At 47.8% G+C, this 26,456-nt stretch overlaps 2 protein-coding genes across 2 annotated transcripts in view; one reads left to right on the top strand and one right to left on the bottom strand.

Annotated features, from left to right (window-relative positions):
• Nucleotides 1-26,456, top strand: part of SYN3 (synapsin III) — a 410,811-nt gene that overhangs the window by 113,791 nt on the left and 270,564 nt on the right. The window contains exon 5 of the mRNA XM_082636954.1: nucleotides 1,285-1,374. Coding sequence (XP_082493080.1) covers nucleotides 1,285-1,374 — 90 coding nt within the window. The remainder of the gene's footprint in view (nucleotides 1-1,284; nucleotides 1,375-26,456) is intronic.
• The window catches only part of TIMP3 (TIMP metallopeptidase inhibitor 3), a 57,253-nt gene continuing 34,261 nt past the window's right edge, over nucleotides 3,465-26,456 (bottom strand). The window contains exons 2-5 of the mRNA XM_082634989.1: nucleotides 16,142-16,224; nucleotides 9,304-9,415; nucleotides 8,480-8,601; nucleotides 3,465-7,372 (exon numbers count right to left, since the gene is read on the bottom strand). Of these exons, the coding sequence (XP_082491115.1) occupies nucleotides 7,175-7,372; nucleotides 8,480-8,601; nucleotides 9,304-9,415; nucleotides 16,142-16,224 (515 nt within the window). The 3' untranslated portion in view covers nucleotides 3,465-7,174. The remainder of the gene's footprint in view (nucleotides 7,373-8,479; nucleotides 8,602-9,303; nucleotides 9,416-16,141; nucleotides 16,225-26,456) is intronic.

Below are 26,456 nucleotides of genomic sequence, written 5' to 3'. Positions count from 1 at the left end.
GCCCACTAAACTGACACCGTGTTGCACCACAGCTGCAGGTTACAGCCCAAAACTCTACAGACCAATCCTGGCCCGATGCAGAAAGTTCCGAAGTTACCTGTTCTTTCTTTGCGAGCTCTTGGTATCGAGTTACCCCAAAGTAAGTTTGGCACAAGACTTAGCTCCTCTTCCAGCCATGGGGCATCCACATTAGGTCACACATTGCAGCATATTTCTTCTTCGTGATCAGCGTCTACCTTTCTCTTCCCTGCTTTTGTTCACCAGCAGCTCCCCTTTGCCTTCTGGGTGAATTCCCAGCTCTTTGTCTGGCCTCTAAGGCTCCTGGTGGTCTGTGATGGATCACTCTCCAGCCTCCTCTCTCACTGTCCCTTACACCCAAGGCCACAGCCACGGCAGCCACTGAGTGTCTCCAGCACACAGTTGTTTCACTGCACACCTGGAGTGCCCTCTTCCTTCTCTTATGTCATCTGCTCCAGGGAGTCGTCCTCACCCCGACTCTGTCCCTCTTCCAGGTCCCATAACCCCCTCGCTTCCCTCCAGCAAGACATTATTATCCCAACCATCTGCCCACAGGCGGTCTTTCCTCCAGGCCTGGTCTACGTGTTCAGTGTGTTGCCCCAATATTAAGGCGCAGTGCTGGGCACAGAATGAGCTCCCAGGGGTTCTGAGTAGGGTGGGTGATAGAGGAGACTATAAGTCTGAGGTCTGCTTTTCAGGAGCTTACCCACTAGCTCTGGAGACAGTAACTATCTCCCTGGCAAACTAGGAAGTGCTGAAGCGGGGGTAGCACAGTGTGGAAGGGATGCAGCTTGTGCTGTTGGAAATGACTGGGGTTTCTAAAAGAGAAAATACTTAACTACTAACATAGCCAACGTTCAGCTGTACCTGTGGAGCAGGGCTTGCTTTTAAATATACACTGTATATTTAATCCTTACGACAATCCTGTCAGGTTGGATCTCTTGTTTTCTCCATTTACAAATGAGGAAACTGAAGCTCAGAAATCTGAAATGACTTTCAAGGTTACACAGCTAGTAAGTGGTAGAGGATTTGAACCCAGAGTCTATACCATAAACTACTACACAAATGCCTCTCAGAAAAGAAGGGCATTGCAGGCAGGGGACATGGCATGAAGGTCAGCAGCTTGTGCTTGTGTGAAATGCCAAGAGTGTAGTAAATGCTTATGACATGTGATTGAGCAGAACTTAGTGGACCTGGAGGGAATGAAGGGGTTGGTACATACTGGGTAACAACGGTTGACCAATGTTCTCTCGTATTCTTCCCTAGTTCTCTCAACTCATTAAGATCTTCCATTCCCTGGGTCCTGAGAAGTTCCCGCTTGTGGAGCAAACGTTTTTCCCCAACCATAAGCCAATGGTGAGTGCCCTTTTTTACTCTGCTTATTTTTGTGATGTGGCATAAACACAGTTGTCCATGTACTTAGTCCATTTGAATGGAGGAGATGGGCTCAGGGGCTGCTCCCTGACCACCTAGGCTCTAAGGAAGAGCTGTGACATCCTATAGGAATACCTGGCTTTCCTAGGAGGAGGGTCAGGCCTCCAGGTAAAATTTCAGGCAGTAGAGCAAATGACAAAGATGGACGGCATTCCTTGGGACATTGGGAATTTTCAGCAAATCAGGGGACAACTTGAGCTGGCATATTGGAACCAAAGGTTGATAATAAAGGTGAAAGATGTTTCAAAGGTAGGATGTTACCTTGAACCCTTGAGCCCTGTGCAGGACCTGGTTTCAACTCTTAGTTTAATAAAAGCAGTAATATTTTGTTTGCATTGATTGTCAAAGGGCAGTTTCCTTGTGCATCCTCTTCGCATTCCAACTTTTGAATATACTCAAGGTTGTCTCTGGGAAGTGGTTGGAGCTTCCCAGAGAATTCGGAATATGTGGGATAGCCTTCCATTTGGAATATGTGGGATAGCCTCCCATTTGGATGGTGGGAAAGGTGAACATCTTTTGGGATGAGGTGGAGAGTTCTTCATCCTGCGGCCAGAAGAAGTTGGATCAAGAGTTCTGGGCAGCTGGAAATAGTCTCTGACATGCCTGCTTTCATGGTCGGTGGTCTTGTTAAACTGGTCAAAGGAATGCAGGGCCATGGCCCCATGCATGCCTTGCAAGGAATGTGAGTCTTGGGGAACAAGATAGTTAATAGGGTATTCAGTAATCTCAGCTGAGGATGATGCCCTGCTTGTAGAATCCCAAGCTTAGGCTGCTGAGCTTGACAATCCTGTTTGGAGACACTGGTAGGTGTCTCCAGGTATGGGACAGTCTAACCAGGCAGAAACATTTCTCATTGATTATCTTTCCTTTATGTCTGATGCAGTGAGAGGAGTCATAGAATCCAGGATGTGCTGGTTGGAATAAGAAGGGCATGTGCAACCCAGCGTATTCCAACTAAGTGAGAACACCATGGAGAAAATTCAGGGTTTATCCTCAAACCAGCCTGAGTTTGTATCCCAGTTCTGCCTACTTAACTAGGTCTTGGGTCTCTGTGAGCCTCAGCTTCCTCAGCCAAAAACCATGCATGACAGTAGAACTACCTCATTGGGTTGTTGAGATTTAATGTGATCATGTGTATAGGGTGCTGTGCTTGGCATATGATAGGTGCTCAAAATAGAGTAGCTTTAAAATAGGGGCAAAGCCATACCCTGGAACACTGTCAACAATGGGATGAAAGTTGGGTGAGGGGTCTGCAGCCAGCCCAGCCCATTGAGGGTGACAAGCCCAGCTGTAAGTTCTGGGAGGCGTTGGCTGGCTGTAGTGAGTTCCTGGCATTCCCAACTAGGCCAAGCCCTACTCGGAATTTCAGGCAGGCATTTGGCATCAAGGACTGCTGTTTGAGCCTCCCCCTCCCACTTCCGCCAGGTTGAGATTCTTAGGAAGATTCTTCCCACCAGGGAAGGCCAAGTCAGGGCCCCAGTCTGGGAATACCTGTACCACTAATAGGAAATTAGATTTTTTGTGTGTGTGTGTGGCACGCGGGCCTCTCACTGTTGTGGCCTCTCCCGTTGCGGGGCACAGTCTCCGGATGCGCAGGCTCAGCGGCCATGGCTCACAGGCCCAGCCGCTCCGCGGCATGTGGGATCTTCCCGGACCAGGGCACGAACCCGTGTCCCCTGCATCGGCAGGCGGACTCTCAACCACTGCACCACCAGGGAAGCCCCGGCAATTAGATATTGATCCAGATTCCATAGAACTAGGGAGAACCCTGGCCATAGAATCAGGGAGCAAGTTCAGGGCTGGATTAGCAGCCGGGAGGGAATCTAGGATGCTGCTCCTGAAAATGCACCTGACTGGGGCAGGGTGGGTCCACGCTGTAGAAGTGAGTGGAGGGAGGGGAGTGTGCACAGGCCAGGAGCCAAAGCGGGCAGGACCTGGCTTCCAAGGCCCTCTGTGATCCCTGTAACCCACAATGGCAGTCAGGACACAAGGAGACAAGAGACTCTATCAGGTGTGTGATAGAAATAAAACCACTTTACTGTTTAGAATAAAGGACACACTATAAAAAGTGAACATTATGCAACATTACAAGAACAATATACATTCACGGCATATAAAATTCATAAATAACATGGAGGAAAACTGTAAACAGTGCTACAAAATTTAGCAACAAATACATTCCTTCCAGACAGGGTTTTCTCTGGTTGGTTTCTCTCCATCACTTCTGGGTCTCAGGACAGCAGACCGGCTAAGGAGGAAGGTGGGGGTCATGGGAGAATTTACGAAGCCCCTCCCCTTGGAGCATGAGCCCTCCTCGTGTCTCCCAAGAGCCAATTAGGAAGCTGTTGATATCTGTCTCCCCAACACTCCCCCATTTTGTTTTGCTTTTGCTGTCAGAATTTAAGTGTTTTTCTTGTGTAAAACTATTTTAGTGATATTTTTACTTGAGCAGCCAGGAGCCAAACACTTGGGTGTCATTTTTGGTTAATCCATATTGTTGATCATTGAGCATATGATGAAGGGCAGAGGCAGGGGAGGGTATTGTCCCCTGGGGACCACGGTTTCTATGAGACAGCTGTTCCAATATGTCATTTGTTTTTTTAATTGCTCAAGAACCATGGTATGAAAAATGGTGCTCATGGGCTGTAGCTTGATTGCCATGATGTAGGGTCTGGGGCTGGGTAAGGCTAAAGCATAGGAGTCTCCCAGTATTATCTACCCTGGCCAGATGGAGCACTGGCCTGAAAGGTGAGAGCCTGGGTGTGGTGCTTCTGGATAGGGAGACAGAAGAGATGGCCAGAGGAGGCCAAGAGAGCTTGGAATCACAGGTCCCACAGCCCTGGATTTTTAGGAGAAATCGTGGCTACCCAATGGGGTGGACAAATGGACTAGAGGGAGAAAGGAATGGGAATGACCAGCAGATTGCCCAGGGCCAGGTGCCTCAGAGCAAGGATGTGAATGTACTTGCTATTTTTTCTCTCCTCCCTCCTAGTCCAGAAAGCCACTAGGATACCGATAGGGAGGAGTCTGGAGGAGTCTCTAGTGCTAGTTCCTTCTAGTTTCCCCAATTCGCCAGTCTAGCTGCCTGCACAGTAGAAGTATTTACCCTCCGTTCCACTGTAGAATTTGATTCAGGAAAATGGCGGCGTGTGGGTTTTGTTTTTTTTCCTTTTTCCTCTTAAACACAATGTACACATATTACAGCCTACACATGACATAAGATTTAGCAAAATAAAACGTTCACGATATGAATGAAATACAGAAGTGTCTCAGCTACATAAATGACTTTAAATTATACAGTAAGTGAACAGGTGAAATAAACAAAGCTATAGCTTATAGAAAGCTCAAAAACCGCCCCCTGACATCACTCTGCAAAGGACCCTTCTTTGCTCAGGACCTGCTGTTTTCCTTGCCAGGGCCTGGCAGATGGGACTGTGATTCCACCACCTTTTCAGGGGGAAACTTCAGGTGACTCATGCTCAGGCCTCACCTCAAGCCCCTCCTTGTGTGAGTGGAGATGACCCCACCAGGGACCAAGAATAGCCAGATGCCTCATGGAGGTCACACTGATGCCCAATTGTGGGAGGGCACTTGTGCAGGTTGGGTTAGGGGTTCCACCTTGTAGGACTTTGAGGTTCATATAAAGAAAATCTTAAAACACCAAGTCTGGGGCCCACCCCTGAAAAACCACTGGCCTGCTGACCTCAGCTTCTCCTGCTTACGCTGCCCCATTGAGAGAGCAAAGCCCCCCCCTCCATTTTCCTGTATGCCAAGTGTCACAACCACAAGGTGAAAGGTAGGTAATGAAATCAATCCCAAGGAAACCAGATGCCTGTACTGCCTTCTTGCACTGGGGTCCTGCCAAACACCTTGCCTGGGCATTTGCATTTGTGTGCGAGACATTACAATGTATTGTCTGCTTCTTTTTTTTTTTTACTCCTGTTTCAGTTGGCAGCTCTGTTTCCTAAAGTGGAATGAACTGAAGATACAAATACTAATACAGGATAAATCCTCATCATCTGAAAACAGAGACAGAGCAATCATGTTAACTGTAACCATCCTACCATCCCCCCTTCTGTAAAATATACATTATCACCTACTCTTGGCATCTCACTTTCAACACTAAAACTTAAAATAATTTTATTTAATCAGAGAATTTATATTACAGTTTTATTTCAAAAAACACAACAAAAACCCTACAGCTGATTGCAGAGTAAGGCTTTCCCAATGACCACCAATTTTAATTAACTTTATGAGCTGAGGACCTCAGGAGGTGGCATTCACCCACCAGTAAGCTGGAGGAAGAGGAGCAAGTTGTCCCCAAACCCAGGAGAGGTGGCCATCTAGCCAAGGCAGGGCACTGCAGCTTTCCTTCCTGTGCCCAGGCCCCTGACCCACATTCACTCTCATCTCCCATCTGAGCCAAGCCAGTAAGGCAGTTAAGTGAAGGCCCCAAACATGAAGCAGGAGAAAAGGAGAGGGACAGAGGTCAGATGACCCCAATTAGAGGGATGCTGAGGGTGCTCAGAATTTCAAATTTTAATTAAACTGAAAAAAAAAAGGTCAACTTGGAATGTCATGATTTTCTTTAAACAAGCAACAACAACAAAATAGAAGGGATTAAACTATTGGCGTATTTAACAGCATTGAACAGAATTCTGTGTCCTGTAAAAAATTAGCTTATGTCCCCATGTGGGTATATGCAAATGTGTATGCAAACACATCCCCCTAGGTGAGATAAATGCTACTTTGGAAATAGTATTCTCTACCCAAATCTACTGGTCCTATATCTGTGGATAGTGTACTGTGTTTGTATCTCTCCAATTTACATAAAGGCAAGCTCCTGGCCAAATCTACTAAACAGTTTTCCAGGAGGAAATCTTGTGGGAGGTGGGGAGAGGAAAGACATTCATGTCAGTCTTTCACCTGAGCTTTTGTCCAAGGCAGGCAAATTGCCTCCTGACCTCAGGCAGATGTTTAAGTCTTCACCAACTAAGAAAGTTCTGTTATTCTGGCCTGGCTGCTTGCTCCAGACTCAGAAACATCTGGTCAACCCAAGCATCGTTGGGCTGGGGAATTGTGTGTGTACTGCATCATCCAGACCCTCTTGCAGTTTCTTCCTCCCCTCCCTCACTCTCGCGTGCAGACACAGACAGACATAGTCTGGTGGGGACATGCAGTAGCATCTCCTTGGTATATAAGATCTTCTGCGTACCTTGAGTCTATCTGCTTGCTGCCCTTGACTTATTTGAGACAGTTGGCTTTCCAGCAGCTTCCTTCTCTGTGTCCTTTATGTACTGGGGAAGGGGGAAGAGAAGGGCAAAGGGAGGAGGGTCTGGGAGATGGCGAGATGGAGAAGAAGAAAGAGGGGTAGGTCTTACAATGCCCAAATTGGGTAGTTTTTCAATTTTTGTTTTCCTAAAAAAATATAGATTATATCATCACAAAGAAGAATATACATTCCTCATTCTTTCTGGCATGGCACCAAAAATTTCCAGGTGGAAATGGGTGATGTCAAAACCAAAAAGAAAGGGAAGGGTGGGGCCAGGAGGATGGTTCCAAATAAACTCCATATGACAGCATGGATTTTCCTTTAAGTGTTCCAAGTGCTAAATTTGCAAGAAAACAGGCACTAATTTCATTGTCATCATCTGGGAAGAGTTAGTGTCCAAGGGAAGCTCAGTGGGAAGGGAGGGAAGTGAGGTGGGGCAGGGTCTGGCACTCAGGGGTCTGTGGCATTGATGATGCTTTTGTCCGGGGGGGCCCATCCTCGGTACCAGCTGCAGTAGCCACCCTTCTGCCGGATACAGGCATAGTGTTTGGACTGGTAGCCAGGGTATCCAAAATTGGAGAGCATGTCGGTCCAGAGACACTCGTTCTTGGAGGTCACAAAGCAAGGCAGGTAGTAGCAGGATTTGATCTGCAGTGAGATAACAACGAAAGGTTGGTGGAGCCTGCTGTGGTGGACCTAGGCCTGATGCTTGCCCGAGTCTGGATTCAGAACTTGGGACCACTGCAGGTGGAGCCCAGCCACATCACTCCCTTAGTGAAAATAATATAAATAACACTCACCAATACTTATTGAGCACCTACTGTGTACCAGACATTCTGCTAAGTGCTTCTATATTATTCTCTTTAATTCTCATAACAGATTTATCTCCCTTTTACAAATAACAGAGCTTCAGAGAGGTTAAGTAACTTGCCCCAGCTCACACAGCCAGAAAGTGGTAGAATTAGACATTTGGGAGTGCTTTCCCTCTCAAATGGTAACAGGCAAAGGTGGGAGCTCTCAGCTGTCGTAGGGAATTGAGAAGTTAGAAAGATTAAAGCATACATTGTAGAGTCCAGCTGCCCTACACTAGAAATCAGACTTAGTGAGCTGTGTGACTTAGGGCTAGCTACTTAAGCTCTCGGGGCCTCTGTTTCCTCCTCTGCAAAATGGGGACAATTAAAACTGTACTAGTCATAATCACTGTCGTCCCATTTTGCAGAGTTGTTGTGAGAATTAACTGAGAGAATGGCCTAACTGCCTCCCACAGCAGCAAGGCTGTGTGCCCTCACCCTGTGCTTGGGTCAAGGAGTTGGGCCAGGTTGAAGAGTGACCCTCTGCAGCAAGTGGTATCAGCAATCCTGCGCCAGCTTGCCCACCTGGGGCGGGGGCCGCTAGTGAGTCAGCTGCCTAGGTGAGCCCCCTTGGGGCTGCTGGGCAGGACCTGCCAACGTAAGGATCCCGTACCTGCCGCAACCTTGAGCCACGGGAGGGGCCAAGGATGCTGAAGAGCCCTCATGCCCCGGCAGCTGCCAAGTGGGCAGCACAGATTACGGCAGAAAGGCATTCTTTCCTCGCCTTCTTCACTGCTCAGCCTGGTGCAACATTCCTCACCACTCCTTCTCGGACCTGCCCCTCTGCTCAGGCCTGACATGCACACCCTTCCCAGCCTCACGGCCCAGTGCCCAGTACTGTAGGAGCTGATGTTTCTGGGGCTGCGGGCCAACACCTCCCCTGCCTGCTGTCCCTGGGGCTTACCTTGCAATTACAACCCAGATGATACCGATAGTTCAACCCCTTGCGCTGGGAGAGGGTGAGCTGGTCCCACCTCTCCACGAAGTTACACAGTCCTGTGTACATCTTGCCATCATAGACACGGCCTAGAGGACGAGAGGGATAACGGGGGGGGTGGTTATTTTGTCCAGAACCCAGCCAGAAGAGGAAGAATTCATATCCACTGAGTAACCCCCTTAAGCCAGGAGCTGTGCTACGTACTCTTCAGTCCCCTGGCTTTATTTCATCCTCCCCAGCACCTTTTAGGACGAGTTGTATTCCCATTTTCCAAACGCAGAAAATTAAGTTCAGAGAGGTTAAGCGATTTGCAGAAGGTCCCAAGCCCAGTAAGCACTGGAGCTGGGGCCAGAGACCAACTCTTCTCTTCCTGTGTCAATGGCTTTGTGATCTTGCTTTTGTTTTTTCCTTTCTACGTTGACTGCCTAAAGGTGGATAACTTTCAAAGACAGACCTAATAGGTTGTGCTAAGATGTGGAGAGCAATAGGTACTAGCAATTTCTTTTCATTTACAGTAAAGCTGAGAAGTTGCAAAACCAGGCAAAACTAGGTTTCCTCCCCAGAGTCAGTGGTGGAGCAGAGACTAAAATCCAGCCTCACTTTAGGAACTTCAGGCTCCCACCACTGGTCAAGCAAGATGGACTCAACACTAGCTATTCCTTATAATTCAGTGGGCTCATCGCCAAAGTCCTGAGAACACTGCTGGGCTACCATTCCTTCTCCATCCTCTAAAGTGAAGGAACAGTGGACCTTGGCCAAACCCTGGCCTAGATGCTGGAGTTGGCCGTTACCTGTCAGCAGGTACTGGTACTTGTTGACCTCTAGCTTAAGGCCACAGAGACTTTCGGAAGCTTCTGTGTGGATGTACTGCACGTGGGGCATCTTGGTGAAGCCTCGGTACATCTGTGGGCAGAAGGAATATCATGAGAGGGGGACCAGGACTCAGAACACATGCTGTCATTTGGGCTGTGGGATCGGATTCCCCTAGTACGCCACTGTGTGGCCGGTCCCTGACCTACCTACCCCAGGGTCTTCACTTCAGAGACGAGGCCACCTGCTCCTCTCTTGTCTGAGCCATGGGTGGTGCCTTCCCTGAGAAACCTTCCCATCCAGCCAGTCACACCTCCCGTTCCATTTTAGGAATGGGATGAGGAGCCTGAGGCCCAGGCAGATTAAGTGGCTTGTCTAAGGCCACACGGTTGGCGAATAGCAGAGGTAGGCATCCAAGCAGGGGAATCTGCTCTTAACCATTATCCTATGCTGTCTCCCAATGCAGCCTCACAAGTTCATGGCTAAGGGCCTCTGATGCAGGCAGATACCATTTATAGCTATTGTGCCTCCTTTGTCAGCATGCGCTCAGAGCCACTGGTGTGAATGTAACAAAGGCTGAACCCACTTGGTGATTCCAGGTCAAGTCCACGAGAATTATGCGGGCCTGGATCTGTTGAGACAACTGCTGACCATGTGAGCTGGTGGAGGTGGGAGGGGGCACCGAGGTGTTGCCCAATCCCATTATCCCCCAGTTCTCAGAGTACACAGGCCCTGGATGGCTGGTGGTCTCTAGGCTTATCCCAAGGGTTTCCAATAAGACCACGTCTCTATTTTAGTTCCTGGCATGCGTAAGTAATTTACTAATGGTAATAAAAAGCCAGATATCACCTCATTGGTGTCTCATCTAAGTGCCTCCCATTCAGTCTAATGGGCTGTTTTTCTTTCTCCCCATCTTCTTTTAAGTGGCGACTGGCTGGCGGGGGTAGGTGGTCCGTGAGGCCCTCTGCCATCACAAAGGGTCTCTTGGACCAATAGGGTTTGGGAGCCTCTGCCTTTTGAAGGGGAGTGCTCTTCTAATTGTGTGCCACCATCGGTGCAGGTGCTTTGAATTTACCTGGCCCCCCTTCTTAACCCTCTTTTCCCGGGAGGCTCTCCAGATGAACGAGGAAATGCAGCCAAGAGCACCAAGAAGTGCTGTCCTCTCCGTTTTCAGCTGTGCTGTCGGGGAGCACGGGCGTGTCGCATACTACCCCCCACTTCCTCAGTGATGGATGGTGCCTCTCTGGCTTTAACAGGAACCCTGCTTAAGGGTGCTGCTGTGTGCATGCCATCAAGTGTGGCCTCAGGAGAACATCCCCTGCACTCACTCCCAGGCCCAACAACTTCTCATTTTGGTGTGGATGACCCTTGACTTTTTGGCAAGTGTTCCAACTCAGTACTCTCTCTAGGTCTTTCAGGCCAGCCTATTGGAGCCTCAGTTTATTCCATGTTGGTCTGTCCCCTGTATCTCTTTTCTGCTTTTGGGTAAGAATCAAGCCCCTGCCCAGTAAGAACTCAACTTGTTGAAATCAGCTTGGCATCTCTGCTACTTTTGAATTGAAGAATCCTTTATTTTAACATGGTTTCTAGCACTTGCATGTGGAGCCAAAATCTTAACGCATTATAAATGACTGAGTCTGACAAATACAGAGCTGCCTTTCAGGGTCAATTCTGAAAATAACAATATGGTAAATGTATGGTAAAGGCAGGTTTTACTCATTTTGTTATCTTTTCTTTATAATAATCCAGCTTGATCTAAATATTGATCCTAAAGTATTATTAGGTCTGTAGTCATAGAGACCTAGAATTGGTTTGACAAACTTAGAGGAGGGTTATAACAGGTTTATAATGTCCTGAAATCAGAGAATCTGAGAATCTCAGAATTGGAAAGGGTGTTAATCTAATCCAGCCGATGCAATGGAAGATTAATGGTAAACTCGGGTTCTGTGGACAGACAGCTGGAGTCTGCATCTTGTCTCTGCCACTTATTAGCCTCTTGGAAAGTTACATACCAACTTTGGGCCTCAGTTTCTTCATCTGTAAATTGGGGCAAAGCAATTACTTCATACGGTGTTTTTGAGAATTAAATGCCTTAGAATAGCACTTGGCATACCTTTAGTAAAAATTAGTTTAAAGCCAGTTATACTAAAGTTTGTAATGAGCAGAGGGAAGGATTTGGTCCTCTTCTTCCTACATGTCTTGCCCAGCCTCATCACTTAGTGCAAGTAGTTAAAGCTGGTTTCAGACATAGACAGGTTGCTCTTTTTTCCCCCAGCTTTACTGAGGTATGATTGACAGATAAAAAGTGTATCAGTGTAAGGGGAGGTTTTGATATATGTATACATTGTGATTACCACAATGAAGCTAGTTAACACATCCATCACCTCATATAGTTACCTTTTTATGTGTGAGAACACAACATCTACTCTCTTAGCAACTTTCTAGTATGTAGTACGGTGTTGGTAACCATAGTCCGCATGCTGTCCACTAGCTCTCCAGAACTTACGCATCCTGCAGTACTAAAAATTTCTACCCTTTCACCAACATCTCCGCATTTCCCCCACCTCCTAGACCCTGGTAACCACCATTCTACTCTCTGCTTCTAAGAATTCGACTTTTTTAGATTCCACAAATATGTGAGATCGTGCATTATTTTTCTTTCTGTGTCTGGCTTATTATACTTAGCATAATGTCCTCCAGGTTCATCTTTGTTGTCATAAATGACAAGATTTCCTTTTTTAAGGCTGAATAATATTCCATTATAATATTTAATTGCAATATTGTATATACGCCACATTGGACTCTACAAGCCTCTGGGCTTGGCTTCGCTTTGTGATAGTATCTACACGAAGTTCTAAGAAGTTAACTTCCCTTGGGGTGAAGGGACAAATTTCTTTCCCTTGGGAAAGAAATTTCTGAGTTTGGGGAGTTTTACCTATTTCTTATGGAATGTCTGGTCTTTATACTTGCAGCATGAACTGTCACCACTATGTCAGATATTTCTGGCATGCCTACAGAAGATCAGCACTGTGCTGGATACTGCTTTATATCATAAACTCATTTAAACTCACAACTGATTCTTATAAGCAACCGAGTTTCAGAGACATTAGATACCTGACTGAGGTACCAAGTACATGGATTTTCTCTCACAGAATGGGCTGTCTAGCTGGGGTGGCCAAGCACACGAGAACAGAGTCACAGGCATTTGGAGAAGGAGAACAGTTCCCCATAGGCTGGGGCGGTCAGAGAGGATTCCAGCTCTAGCTTCGAAGGCGAGACCCTGCTATTAATCATTTGATTAGACAAAGCCTTGAAGGAAGGAAGTCACTGGGGGCCAAGCATTCCGATTGTCCAGCAGATCTGTCCTGCTGGACACATGACCAGCACATGACCAGCGGGCCTCCCCATGGGCCTTTCCCAAGACCAGCTGGGACATAATGTCCCCCACGTGCTGTCCCCTGCAGCCAGCCTGAGAGCATGTCTCCATGGTATAAACTATAGCTACAGGCAAAGCAGATGCTTTCTCATGGTCCTGATAAGAGATAAGATCCCCAAAGATTAGAACATCCAATTCTGGAAACTTCCACCTTTGTACCACAGCCCAGCACCTCAGCCCCATCGAATCTCCATGTTTGGGTTTGCAATAAGCTCCCTCAACATTCTAACACCCTTCCCCCGCCCCCAAACACACCTGTGGGTCACTGCACACTCAAGAGATGCCTGAGAGGAGGACCAGAGGCTCTGGAATTAGCATATGGGAGAGGGTCTGCCTGCCTTTCATCTGGTGAGAAGTTTTGGGGGGAGGGGGTGGGAACACCGAGAGAGAAGAGAGGTCAGACAGAGCAGCTCAAATTCTCACGTTTTCCCCATTCCTTTAGTCCTGCTCTAAGGGAGTCCTTGCTTTCCTGGGCTGACTCTCTGGGGTAGACTCTAATCCTCTAGAACAAAGCGCCCAGGGACCAGTGCCAAAACCCCTGCAGGCTCCCCTCTCTGGCCCCTCCCCCTTCCCTCCTACAAAGATATTTTTCCATACACCCTTTGCAAGTCAAGAGCTACACTGCTGGATGACAAATCCACAAACCCAAGTTAACCTCCTTTTGTTCCTAGGGGAACTAGATACAAATGGGGTGGGGGGAGCCCCCAAAGTGGGTGGGAATGATGAATCAGCCTGCTGCTCCACTGCTCTGTAATCTCCCTGTAGGCAAAAACTCTAATTTCGCTCTAGTTTGCCACTTTCTAACTATACAATCTTGAGGGTTGTTTAACCTTTCCAAATCTCACCTGTAAAATAAAGGATCACGTGTATCTATTTCACAGGGTTGTTGTGAGAAATTGATCCCCGCCTCATTATAACAATTATCTTTGCATCCTCAGCTCAAAAAAGCACAGTGCGAAGCATGGGGAGGAGGGAGAGAAGAAAGGACATGGTGGGGAGGGAGGGTGACTGAATGGCCTACTCCTACTCCTATGTCTCACACCTTCTTGGATTAGCAGACTGGTACCTGGAGACCAGCAGAATCCAGTGGCCTCTCTGGATAGAAGGGCAATGACCAGTTCTATAGGTTATCTAATATTGGGCTGGTAGCAGGGCAGAGTTAATAAAACGTACTAGATAGTGGTTGATGATCAAAGTAAGATGGCAGGGAGATTTTGGGAGTCACTGTAAAGAGCACACAGGATTGGGAAGGAACCCTGACACCTCAGCTTGGGAACCAGATCTAGCTTTAATTAAACGTGTGATTCTGGACAACTCATTTCCCTTTGAGCCTCTGTCACAAGTAAAACAAGGGATTTTATTTTCTAATGCCCAGCAGTCTGATCCATGGACCTGGGTGAAAGATGGTGAATGGACAACAAAAGACCAGCATCTTGGGAGCGGGTATGTGTGCTCTGAAGTGGATGGGGGAGCAAATGTTATTTGGCCTCTAAACACTGCTCAGAGGCTGTTCCCAGTGAGGGGGGAATGGGACATTCTGCCCACAGCAAGGGCCTCTGGTCACCCTGACATCCAGGCCTTGAAGGAAGGAGAGGAGCTAGGCAAACTTAGGAACCACTGCCCCCAGCCTCTTCCCCTCCCAGCTCTCTGCTGACCATAGTGCGTCTCACAATGTGAAGGATTATTCCAGAGCAGGCAGGGAATGCATCTCCTGAACCTCTGCTTTTGTCTAATCTGCTTTTGCGTTTGCTTGCCAGCTGCCAGGGGTTGCACAGTGGGTTTTTTGGGTTGTTATTGCTCTTGTTGGTCCCCTCTCCACCCACTCTTCTCTCCCCATGGCCATCTGAAGACATAAGCTGGTCCCATGACCAAGCTTGGGCAGCCAAGGGCAGCTGGCCAGGGCTGACTCTGGACATTACATAACCAGAATGCTGTGGATGTTTCCAAAATTGAATCCAAAGCAACAGGTTCCACAAACTTGGTACATCTAACCTCAGGCCTCAGGATGCAGGAATTACGAGGCCTGGAGGTCTGCCTCTGAGATGGTTGGTTACCACCCATGGGCTGTGTCACTCCCCCTCTCAATTCTACCCATAAATTGTCTCCTCTGGGGAGTTTCAGGCCAGTGTGTCTCACACTCATTCCCTCATTAGATGGACAAGCATTCACCAAGTCCCTGTTGCCTTCCGGTCCCACCCTAATTGCTGGGAATGCAAATATGAGCACTGAGTACAAGGGCTAGCAGTCCACTGGGACCTGGGCACACCCCATCTCGAACTCCTGATTAGTCATGCACATGTGTCTTCTCTCCCGCCTGACTATAGTTCCTAAACATAGGAACCGCATCTTCCTCGTGGCCTCCACAGCTCCTGGCACAGAGTGCTGCATGTAGGGAGGTGCTTACAAAGGTGGAGTGATGGGCCAGCTGCCAGGTTGTTCAGCCCAGTCCTCTGTGCTGAGGCACCCCAACCAGCTCCTGCTTAGAAGTAACACAGCCCGTGTCCCAGGGCACTTAGAATCCTGAAATGCCTGAGCCAGGAGGGCTCGTAGGGGTACCCAGCCCAACCTCCCACTGTGGACATATGGCAAAACTGAGCCCAGGAAAAGGGACAGTTCTAAGGCAAGTGAGCCAGGTGAAGGGATGGAGCTGAGACTAGGGGGCAGGCTCCCTAGGGTTTGAATCTGATGTGCTTTTTCTTAGGGCGTCCATCCTGAATGTGCTTCATAATGTTAACGTGCTCACACATATGCTCAGTTATATGAACATGCTCAGTAAACGATGCCAACTACTGGGATGCAAGAAGACAATTAAAGCCGGGAAAATAGGGAGAGAGGGTGAAGTTCCCACTTTGGCTTGAGATTCCTGTGATCAGCACAAGTTTAATGTAAAGTTTTGAGGGGTTAAACCTAAGCTGTAACCTCAGTGACTGCATAAAACCAGTAGGCATTGTTGAATCCTAAAATGTCAAGACCTCGGAAGAGCCTGTAGAGACGATCTGGTCAACATCCCTCCCCCCCATTTTACAGACGGGAAGACTGAGGTCCAGAGAGGGGCAGTGACTTGGCCAGTGTCTCATAGTTACTAGGTAACAGGGCTGTCTGCTGTCTGGTTCCAGAGTGCAGCTTCTTCACAGCTGCCTCTGAGGGACGCTACCAGCCCTGGCTCTGGGATGAAGCAGCCGCCAGCGCCACCACCGCCACCACCTGTCCCTTTCTCCTGCCTCATCTATGCCCTCTCCAGCCAGGCGGAGGGGCTAGGGCTGGGGCTCAGACACTGAGCAAACACACACCCTAAGTCCAACCCCACTTGCCTCCACTGGCCAAGACTCTGACAAAAAACCCCAAACCCTCCTGAATCCTGGGATCAGGCTGCCGTCACTCACCTTCATCTGCTTGATGGTGTAGACCAGTGTGCCAAAGGGCCCCTCCTTCACCAGCTTTTTCCCCACCACCTTGGCCCGGATCACTGTAGAAGAAGGCAAGACAGAGACAGGGAAGTTAGGGAGGGCTGAACCACTTTAGGGACCACATCTCAGGGTGGGCATCCAGCTCCCAGTACGTCTGGAATTGTTTTCTTTGTAACTCTGAAGCAACTAGAGTAGATGATTGTGTTTATAAGAGCAAGAATTCAGGTAAGACACACTGGGATGGGGGTGGGCAGGGAGGAGTGGAAGAGAAAGGGAAGACAGACATCTTTGGAGTTAATTTCCCTAAACGCTCATAGTTGCAGTCTGGAAATTTCTAAGGCTGTACTCACCCCTGGAGGAGTGACTCTGTGGTTTCACCATAATCCAAAATCTACTTCTCCTGTCAGAGCCTCCTGCCCTCACGCCATTGCACCTCTGACAATCCCATGGTCTCCCAGACCTAATCTCTTTCTACCAGGACCGCTTTCTGAGATCTACCTCATTTGGGACTCTTCCTTTGCATGCATGCTAATACACCCATAGGGTTGTGATGTACCCCAGTTTGACCTCCATGCCCCAGTTGGCACTCTGATGGGGTCCTTGGTCCCCAGCACTTAGATGGCAAGGGATGCAGTAGAGAGCAGCTCAATAAGGATGTGGTAGAGGAAGAAGCAGTTGGGAGTGGAGGCTTAGGAGCCAATCAAACTCTTCCAATCCCAGCCCTGTTCTTTATGGCTCTTATGACTGTGGGCAAGTAACTTTGTTTCTGGCCTCCAATTTCCTCTTCTACAGAACAGGATAATAATGTTACCAGTTACCTGAATTGAAGGGATTGGGCAAGATAATGCGTGTGAAAAACTCTCAGCACTAGGTCTTGGATAGAGTGTGTATATATATATATATATATATATATTTTTTTGAAAATAAAATAATATATTTGCAAATCACTTAAAAGCCTATTATTGTTATTATTACTAATATTCTTGTGAGAGAGCCTGTAGATTTATGGCATCCCAGAGAGGAGCTGGCAGAACTTTTGAGTTACACAGGCTCAGGGGAACAATTCAGAGAATTCAAAGTGAATGTTGTACCCTGAAGGGGTGGAACAAAGAGGCCCTGGGGAAGAGCATGGCATGTGAGTTGAAAGAACATGGGTTCTGTGGTCCTCCAAGCTGCATTTGTGTGTTCAGATCCTGGCTCCACAGGACTGGAATCTGTTTCCCATCTCCAAGGTTCCTTCCAAATGAGAGTCTGATGTCAACGCAAAGCAAACGCATCTGGTCAGTTGCCAGCAGCCAGGACTGTTTCCTTCAGTCTTCCCTTCTGACTGACAGCTGTACCACTCATGTCTTGGTCATGACCTGCCATATAACCATTAAGCAGCACTTTCTGGAATTCCCTAGCAGGCAGAGCACTGCCAGTGTTGGAGGGTCTCCTGCAGAGCTGGTGGGTGGCTGTGGCGCTCACCCTGAGGACAAGGACACTGGCAGCAGAAGTTCTGGGAAGTACTAATTGGTGTGAGCACTCCCAGAGTCCACATTCCAGAGTGTATATTAATGTTATTAATATCATCATTATTATCATCATCATTGATAAAAACGGGACGGGCTGACCCATGGAAGGATTGTTACTGGAAAAAATAGCTCCCATTTATCGCACACCTACTATATGCAAGAGTACATTTTACTTATTTACTCCTCACAACTGCCTTACAAGGTCAGCATTAGCATCCACATTACACAGATGAGGAAACTGACAGAGAAGTGAAACCATTTCCTCATTTTGAACCTCAATTTTCTTATCGGTAAAGAGGATGTACTACCTATGTCAGGGAATTGGAACGAGGATTAAGCAAAAAACCTTATGAAATTTCTTACTAAAACATCTGGTAGAAGGGAGTTGCTCAGTAAATATTAGTCGACTATGTATACAAAAATAATTAGACAGACCCAGTGTGACAAAGGCTGGAAGAAAGGCATTTACTACATGCAGTAAGAACACAGAGAAGAGAGGGATTGACTTGGAGATTATAAGAGGCTTCTTTTTCTATTGTATGTGAAGAAGCTGTCTTCAAATATTTGTCAGACCAGCAAATGGACAGATCTTGAAGACAGAACTCAGAAACTGCAAAGAAGTTGTGTTCACTGGCTCAGCCAAAGAACAAGTCATCTAATAACAAGAACTAGCAACAAAGTCAGCGGGATTGAGGTGGTGCTGTCATGGGGGCAGAGAGTGTTTCCATCAAAGGGGGCTGGATGCTGTCATGCTAGGACCTTGACCAGAATAGAATGGATTTTGCATTTATAGCAGCGATGTTTGAATCACAAATTGAACTCTTCCAGCTCTAGGATCTTATCACTCTTTCTTACCTCACGTTGCCCAAAAAAGAGCAGGTGCAATAAGTGTTTGTTACTTACACACACACACACACACACACACACACACACACACACACACACACACACACACACACACACACACACACACACACACACACACACACACACACACACACACACACACACACACACACACACACACACACCACACCCCCCCCACCCCCCTGCCTATTCTGGTAGCTCCATTATCCTTCCCCATTTTGGTTGTCCCACCACGTTTCTCAATTCCCCTACCCCAGCTGAATCCTATCCTGTTTCTTCCCAGATGAGCTTGGAGCCTATTCTCCCAGTCACACGTGAAGTCAGGATCCAGATGAATCAATGGCCCCTCCAAACCTTACTTGCCAGGGATGGCAAAACACGGAGCCCAGTGGCAAAGTTAGCAATTCAGCAGAGGCAGCTCAATTTGGGAAGAGGCAAGTGGCTGTTTCCAAGTCTGCTGTAAAAACGAGAGCTTGGCAAGATCCCAGGCCAAGTTCCCTAAAGATTCTGCCCCCACCTCTGTGTCTGACTTTGAAACAGCATCCTTGGCAGGGAGCCATCCTCCCAGAGGCCCCAGGGACTATTTCCTCTACATTAACTCCCACAGGCAGGTTGTAACAGCTTAACTGTTGGGCAGAAGGCATGTCTGCCAGGACTTTCCTATTGATTCTTCCTGAATTGACTTGGCTCCATCTTCTGCTTCTTCATTAATACAGAAGGTAAAAGAACGAGTGAGTCTTTGCCTTGGGAGGAAAAAAAGCAAAAGGGATTCCTTTAAATAGCAACATCTACCCTTTCCTGGCTCAAAAATGGCTTGACTTCATTTAGACATAACATATCATAAGCAGACCTGTCCTATAAAGCTGGGTACTTCTGGAAGCTTCTGCATGCACAGTGAGTCAATTCCTTCCTTACCCTGAAATGGTCTGAGCTTGGAACCTTTTCATCTGAGGGAAAAGAGAGTAAGTTTTTGTAATCAGGAAGCCACATGTGAGTTTGAGTTCCACCATAACCATGCAGCCTCAGGCAAACCCCTGTGTCCCCAGAGCTCCTTCCTCCTAAATATCTCTGATTGTCTTGGCCCAGTGCCCATCACGTGGCTCATAAGTGATATACTTATTACTAGTAGAGCAGCAACATGACATAGCATTGAAGAGCCAGGTCTCTGGAGCCTGACTGCCTGGGTTTGAATCCCAGCGCTGGTGCCCTGTGACCTTAGGAAAGTTACTGAGCCTCTCTGTGCCTTTGTTTCCTAATCTATGACAGTATCTCATAAAGTTGCTGTGAGGGTTAAGTAGCACAAACAGTGAGGACAGTGTGTGGCCCATCCCAAACCCTATGTGTCTGCTATCACTGTTATTAGCATTGCCACCACTACCATGACTTCTGTCACGTGTCCATCCTGAGTATCTTTAGGCTTCTAACATGCACTATAAGCTAAAACTTGGGGGTTCTGCTTAGGATGAGGAGAAAGGTAAGCTGATCAAAATACTCTGGTCTTGTAGAATTTCAAGGAGAGGTGGGGGAGCACATTAACTTGTCAGAACAAATTTACAAGGTGTTATTTAGGCCTGGAGCACCCACTCCATCATAGGTACCTGTCCCATCTCATCATCCATAAGTAGCCCAAGAATGACCTGCCAGTACCAAACAAGATCCCATGGTCATGGTCCAGAAAGCAGAGATGACCCAGTGCAGAGGCCACACCAGTGTTTTCCTTACAAAAACAAAACTGCATTAAACTGAACTAAAATTAAATAACATTCTGCTCTCCCACATAGATTCGCAAAGTCCTTCCAAAGTAAAATCGCTGGCCAACCCCAAATCCGCCTATTTGGTCTGTGAATTAATATGTCTTTATTTGCTTCAGTTTTTCCTCTGCAATTCAAATGTGTGCTATTTTGTACTTTCCTCTTTGGCAGTCAGGGTGCCCCAAGGCGTTTGCTGGCCCAGGGACCAGAGTGAACAGGGGAGGTGCAGGGAGGTCACGGTTCAGCAACAACAGAAAACGGTTCCAAACTTGGAGCTGGCAGCACGTCTGGCCGTTCCCACCATCTTGATGTGGCTGGAAGCCCACTTTACAGATGGGCTTAGCTGGACACAGGTTTTCTTTATTCTCCTCCATGCTGCGGAGCGGCGCCCACGCTGTCTCCCTAGTGTCCTCCAGCAGGTAAACCTACGTGGGCGTGAACTGGGTTGGCGTCTGGGAAAATGGGTCGGGTACTGCTGGAGGTGACGACAAGACATAGAAGTCCCATTTCCCACCTCATACAGTCTAGCGGGAAGGCAAAGTTTAAAAGTTCATGGCTAGCACCAGTCAGAGAAGTGGCGGTGAGGTGTAGCCTGAATCTCAGTCTTGGAGCCTTTTATGCTCCTGGGCTTCTGAGTGTGGAGGTCAAAAGAAATATTTTAATTTAAAAGCATGTAAGAAGAAACTGACGAGGCTGTGTATACTTATATTATTGGCACATAGATATATAAATGTATGTGGGGCCCTCTTAAATACATCATACACCTTAGGATCCAGGTACAAATGTATAGATCTATAGAATTATCTTTCCTTCCTTTCAATAATTTTTTTTTATTGGGGGAGGAATAATAAGAGCTTGCAAAAACAAGGCACTTCCCTTCCAGAAATAATTGTGTGCTGCCTGCCCCCACCCATCCATGGTAATGTAGACCACAAGCAGCATCAGTTTTGAACAAAAACCAATTTTGATGCCAGGAGGATTCTCCTTCCAGTGCAGCTTACTGGTGTGTCCAGAAATTGCACATCTGCTGTTCATCGGAATATTCAAAGAGGGATAAAACACCCATGAGCTGGCCCCTGCCGCTCACCCTCTCCTTCCACCTCCCATCCAACTAGCTTCAATCAAATCCAGACCTTTCTACTCGAAACTGATTGTTGGACTTTCCTACCAGTGGGCTGAAAGGCTGTTTGGCTAGGTTTGGGAGCAAGGATCCTTTAACTGGATTAATGTACACCAACTGAAGACTCCAGATTCTGCCCATCTTAGCATCCTGTTGAGAGCAGTACAGATCCTCTCCATGATGTAGGAGTTGATTCAGCCATCTAGTGGGTGAGATACTACCTCTCCCCCCACCACACACATACATTGCCCCATACCTGTCTCTCGAAGGCCCTGTAGAAAGATTTTGCTGGCTTAAGGTATGGTCTTTAGAAGAACAGTGAGGATAACTAAGGTACACCTGGCCAGCAGACAGAATGAATTTCTCCAAAAGCAGAAATCAGTATTACTGTCAACCCCAGAGAAGGTGCTGTTCTGACGGCAGCAGGCAGGACCTAGGTAGGCACAAAAGCCTAGACCCTGGGCTCCCCTGTCTTTCAGGCCTGGACTTAAGGAAGAGAGGGGTCTGGGAGTGTTAAAATGATGCCCACTCCCATGGAAACACTCGAGAAATTAGGAAGGAGGGATGTCTGCAGTCCAGCTTGTCTAATGGTCACCTGATGTTTATTTCCCAGTTGTCATCCTCACAGGATGGCAAAGGAAAGTTCCTTTCTGAGGCCAGCGTACTCACAATAAAGGAGATCCCCCAGCCCACCTGGCTCAGCCACTAAGCAGTCCTCACTTCCTGTGCACCATGGACAGCCTGCATTTTAGCCTCTGCAAGGAGGGCAGAGCCAGGCTCTCTTGCTTCTCCAGCTGCTCACTCACTAATTCACCCTCAGCTCCTTGCCTTTCATTGCATCACATCAGTAAGTCTAGGGAAGAGGGGAGGAACTAGAACGCATTGGTAACAACTACCATGCATTGAACCCCTCCGATGTGCCAAGCAATGTGTACACATTATCTCACTCTGTCCTCATGGCAACCCTATGAGGTGGCTGTTACTGTCCCCATTTTCCGCCTGTGGAACAGAAGATCAGATACCCTGAGGGCAGTTTTGCATCCCAGAGGGAAAAAGAAAATTGGTGCCGCCCAAGAAAGCAAACTGCCTCAAAACCTTTCCATGAGATTTGTACTGATTGCAAGAGTTCATAATCTTTCTGCACCTCCCCACCCCCACTGTCAGCGCTACTAAGCATCAGAGAGGAGGACTGTCCCTAGGAGGGAGGGCCCCCTTATAATCCCCCACTGATCCCCACATCTCCTTGACTACCCACTTTCCTTTCCAGTCACTCACACACGTCCTCTGATTAGTAGTAAGAATCCACAAGTAATCACTATCAGCAGTATAACAGAGTATCATCTGTTTAGCATCCTGTGCTCCCCAGCAAGGTTTCTGTGGAAGGAACAAAACTTAGAAACCACAACACCTGATGATCCATGAGGTTTCTCACAGCACTATGAGTCCGAGGTTAATCAGAATGATTAATTAGATGAGACAGTGCACATGTGAAAAGGCACTCTGTAACCCTGAAGCTAAACAGATAATACACCACCGTGTTGCTGATGGTGAGTACTTGTAGATCCTCACATGCACGGATCAGCGGAAGACAACCAGGGACCCAAAAGATTCTTGCGATTCAGCATTGCCTCATTTGCTGGGCTCTTTAGTATCCACCTCCAGGGGCCTTTGCGAGCTCCTCCTCCTCAGTTATCTGCTGCCTCTCTGGGCACTTTGATGGCACTCTGATGATGTCCATGTTTGAGGAAAGGGCATTAGGAATTAAGGGTGGGGGGCAGAGGCCTGAGGGGCCTGCCCTAACTGAATCTTTCTGGTTGCCAGCCCATTTGTTATCACCACCCCAAGCCCCAAAAGCCCCTCTAGAAAAACTCAGAAGCTCAAAGGTCAGATCAAGAAAACCCCTATGGAAGTGGCCATGATACACTGAAATGACCATGCATGCAGCACATGGGACCTGGATGAAGTCACTGCCTTATCAGTATGTGACCTTGGGCAAGTCACTTCCCATCCCAGCCTATAAATTGGTGTGATGATGACCAAGCTCAAAAGGTTCTTATGATGACCTAATGCCCCTCCTCCACTCTACCAAAGCAGCTCTCGTCAAGGTCACCCATGACCTCCATGGTGCTCAGTCCAGTCAGCAGTGGGTTCTTTGTCCTCCTCTTATTCATATCCAGCATGTGACGTTCATACCATCTGTACAACTGACAGCTCCCACATTTTTGCAACCTCCAACCCAGAACTCCCATGACCTTTGACTCATATATCCAACAGTCTACATTTAGTCTACATCTATACCTGGAAGTCTAATAAGAGATCTCAGATTCAACCCATGTAAAACCAAGCTCCTAATAACGGCCCTCATCCACACCTAGGCCTCCCATCAGCCCCATCTCGAGAAATGACAACTCGTTCCACACCAGCACCCCACCTCCTTCCTACTTTTTCTTCACCCCAAACAACCCATCCTCTCTGGGCCTTTGCCTTTGCAACCGCCCCTGCTGGAACACTCTTTCTTCAGTAGCCACAGGGCTCCCTCCCTTACCTGGTTTCAAATATCACTGGTCAGGGTGCCTCCCCTGATCCCCCAACATCCCTCCCCCAAGCACTCCCTATATCTGCTGGCCAGCCTTACTGTGCTCAAAGCACCAGCCACCATCTGCCATATTATACAGACCTTGTTTGTTTATTGATTATCTCCCCCCACTAGAATGTAAGCCTCATGAGCGGGCAGGGTCTTTGTTCCATAACTGCTATAGCCCGAGCAATCAGAAGAGACAGGCTCCCAATATGTATTTGATGAATATGTGAAGCTAAAATTGCCACCCACGTGGAGGGCAATCTAAAAAAAATAGATAAATAAGTCCTCTGAGCAAGTTCTGGCAAATGACCATGTCTTTCTGAGCCTTATTCCATCAGAAAGGGTATAATGGCAGGTCCCAGTTCTTAGGGTCAGATAAGCATCTGTCCAATGATCGTTTATTGAGTATTGCACTAGGCTCACAGGAACCTGGAGATAAATGAGGCCCTGAAGGAACTCGGGCCAGAGTTACAAAAGACAGGAAAGGAAACAGGTGAATGGCATTCGAGTCTGGCAAACACGGCTGGTATGCCACAAAGAGGGGTGAAGCCTGTCCCAGGGAAGGGTGTCAGGGGCTCCCTGGAGATGGCAGCTGATTTGGGTCTTAGCCCATTCTGGAGAAGAGACTCAGTATGCTTTATCTGAATCCAGAGGAAGCAGAAACCTGGACCAGACTTGGTGGGGAGAGCCTAAGGAAAACAGCTGGGAGTGAGCAGAATCCCCCCTTTCCGGGAAGATGGCCCTGGAAAACTTGAGGGGTGCGGGTGGGCGGGCAGCCTGTGTGAGGAAGAATGCTCCTCAGAGAAGTCTCACCAGTAGGCTCTTCCTGCATCCTCCTCTGGTCCCCTGAGGGCACTTCTCTCTGTCAGTTTCAAAGGCTCTTTTTGTTGATGTCAAAGCCACAGTCAGACCCTTAAGATGCACTCCCAATCAAGATAGGGAGTCTCCGGTTCAAAGCCTCTCCTGACTAAATCTTTCCATTAAGTAAAAATATTAATTTTGGTTTTATTTAAGCAGGTTTTTTGGCAAGAAATGAACCCCTGCAGCTAAAAATAAACCCAAATACACACACACAGTCAGAAAAATCTGGAGAGCTGCAAATCATTTCAACCCAAGTTTCCATCTCAGAGAAAGCTATTAAAACCCAGAGGATATTAAAACTTCTTTCTGCACAGGGACTCTTGTTTCTCAGTCCCTGCCTGTGTGCTGGGGCCCCCCAGGCAAGACTGTCCTAGGGATGCCCTGTCCTGGGACTCCTGGCAAAGGGGAGGAGGGGCCTGGAAGCATCCTAGCTCTCCTCACCTTGTAGGCACTGGATTTCTGCTTGAGCAGGCCAGGAAACACACAAGGGCCCCCTCTGACATCTGTTGTATGTGAAATGAAGGGGCCAGAGAAGGGAGGAAAGGGAACACAGGCCCAGAAAGGTCAAGTTGCCTAGAACTTTGAAATGATTTAAAAGGGAACACAAACAAAATCTACACCTCACTCCCGCTTTCATGTTTTAAGTGGTGACCTCAATTTTAAACTTTTAAAAGACAAAATTTAAGAGTCACTACCTGGGCACACGCCTAGACTTGGGATTAATACATTTCATTTCTAACCCAACTACTTATAAAGTCAGCTACTCTCAATTTCTTCCAGTGGCCACAGCCAATTTGGGGGAAAGATAAGGATCATTTGGCCTAGGACAGGGCCAAGTCCCAGGGCTGGCTGGTTCTTGGATTCAGGTCTGACTCACCTGGGGCCGATGACCAACTTTGAAGAGATATGGTGTTTGTGTGATCTGGGTTTCTAGGAGGCCAGTAAGGCAACTGCCGCAAAGTGTCACCAGGCATGGTTAGAGTCACAGAGGCTTTTGCTCTGCAGACTATGGTCAGCAGGGGAGTGTCAATACCCCAGAGCACAGAAAGTGGGAAAGGTGGTTCTTCTCCCATAACCCCCCACATTCTCCCAAGAACAAATAGGAGCAACAATCCACACACATCCCCACCTAAGCCTCCCTGGTTTCCCAGCATCAACAGGATTATTCTGAAGAGCTCAGCGACATACATCCTGCTGTCCTGAGCTGGGACCCCACTTCAAGTCCTACCCTCCACAGCCTCCATCCCCCCCACTGCATCCCCCCACTACACTGACCTTTCCTGTGATGCCCCTCGTCTCCGTGAGGATGACTTTCTCCTTGTGCCTCTGTACACACATCTGTCTTCCTGCAAGACCCACCCAGCTGAAATGCCACCTCCTCCTGGAAGCTTTCTGTCCATCCCAGGCCATACTAATTTCTTAATGATCAGTTCCTTGGTGCTCACTAGCCTGAGATACTAGACAATAGGGGCTGCATCTGGGACTCCAGCACCTAGTGCAGTGCCTAGAATGTGGCAGGGGTCCCCCAAGAATGTTTGTTGAATGAAGGAATGATTAAAGGAATTAATGATGCTGCAGGAGAGAATCAAAGGTAATA

Source organism: Mesoplodon mirus (genome assembly GCF_964341445.2).
Source record: "Mesoplodon mirus genome assembly, chromosome: 11".
In the NCBI taxonomy this organism is placed as follows: domain Eukaryota; kingdom Metazoa; phylum Chordata; class Mammalia; order Artiodactyla; family Ziphiidae; genus Mesoplodon; species Mesoplodon mirus.
The sequence above is the reverse complement of the archived record's forward strand: the minus strand, read 5'-3'. Positions and strand labels throughout refer to the sequence as shown.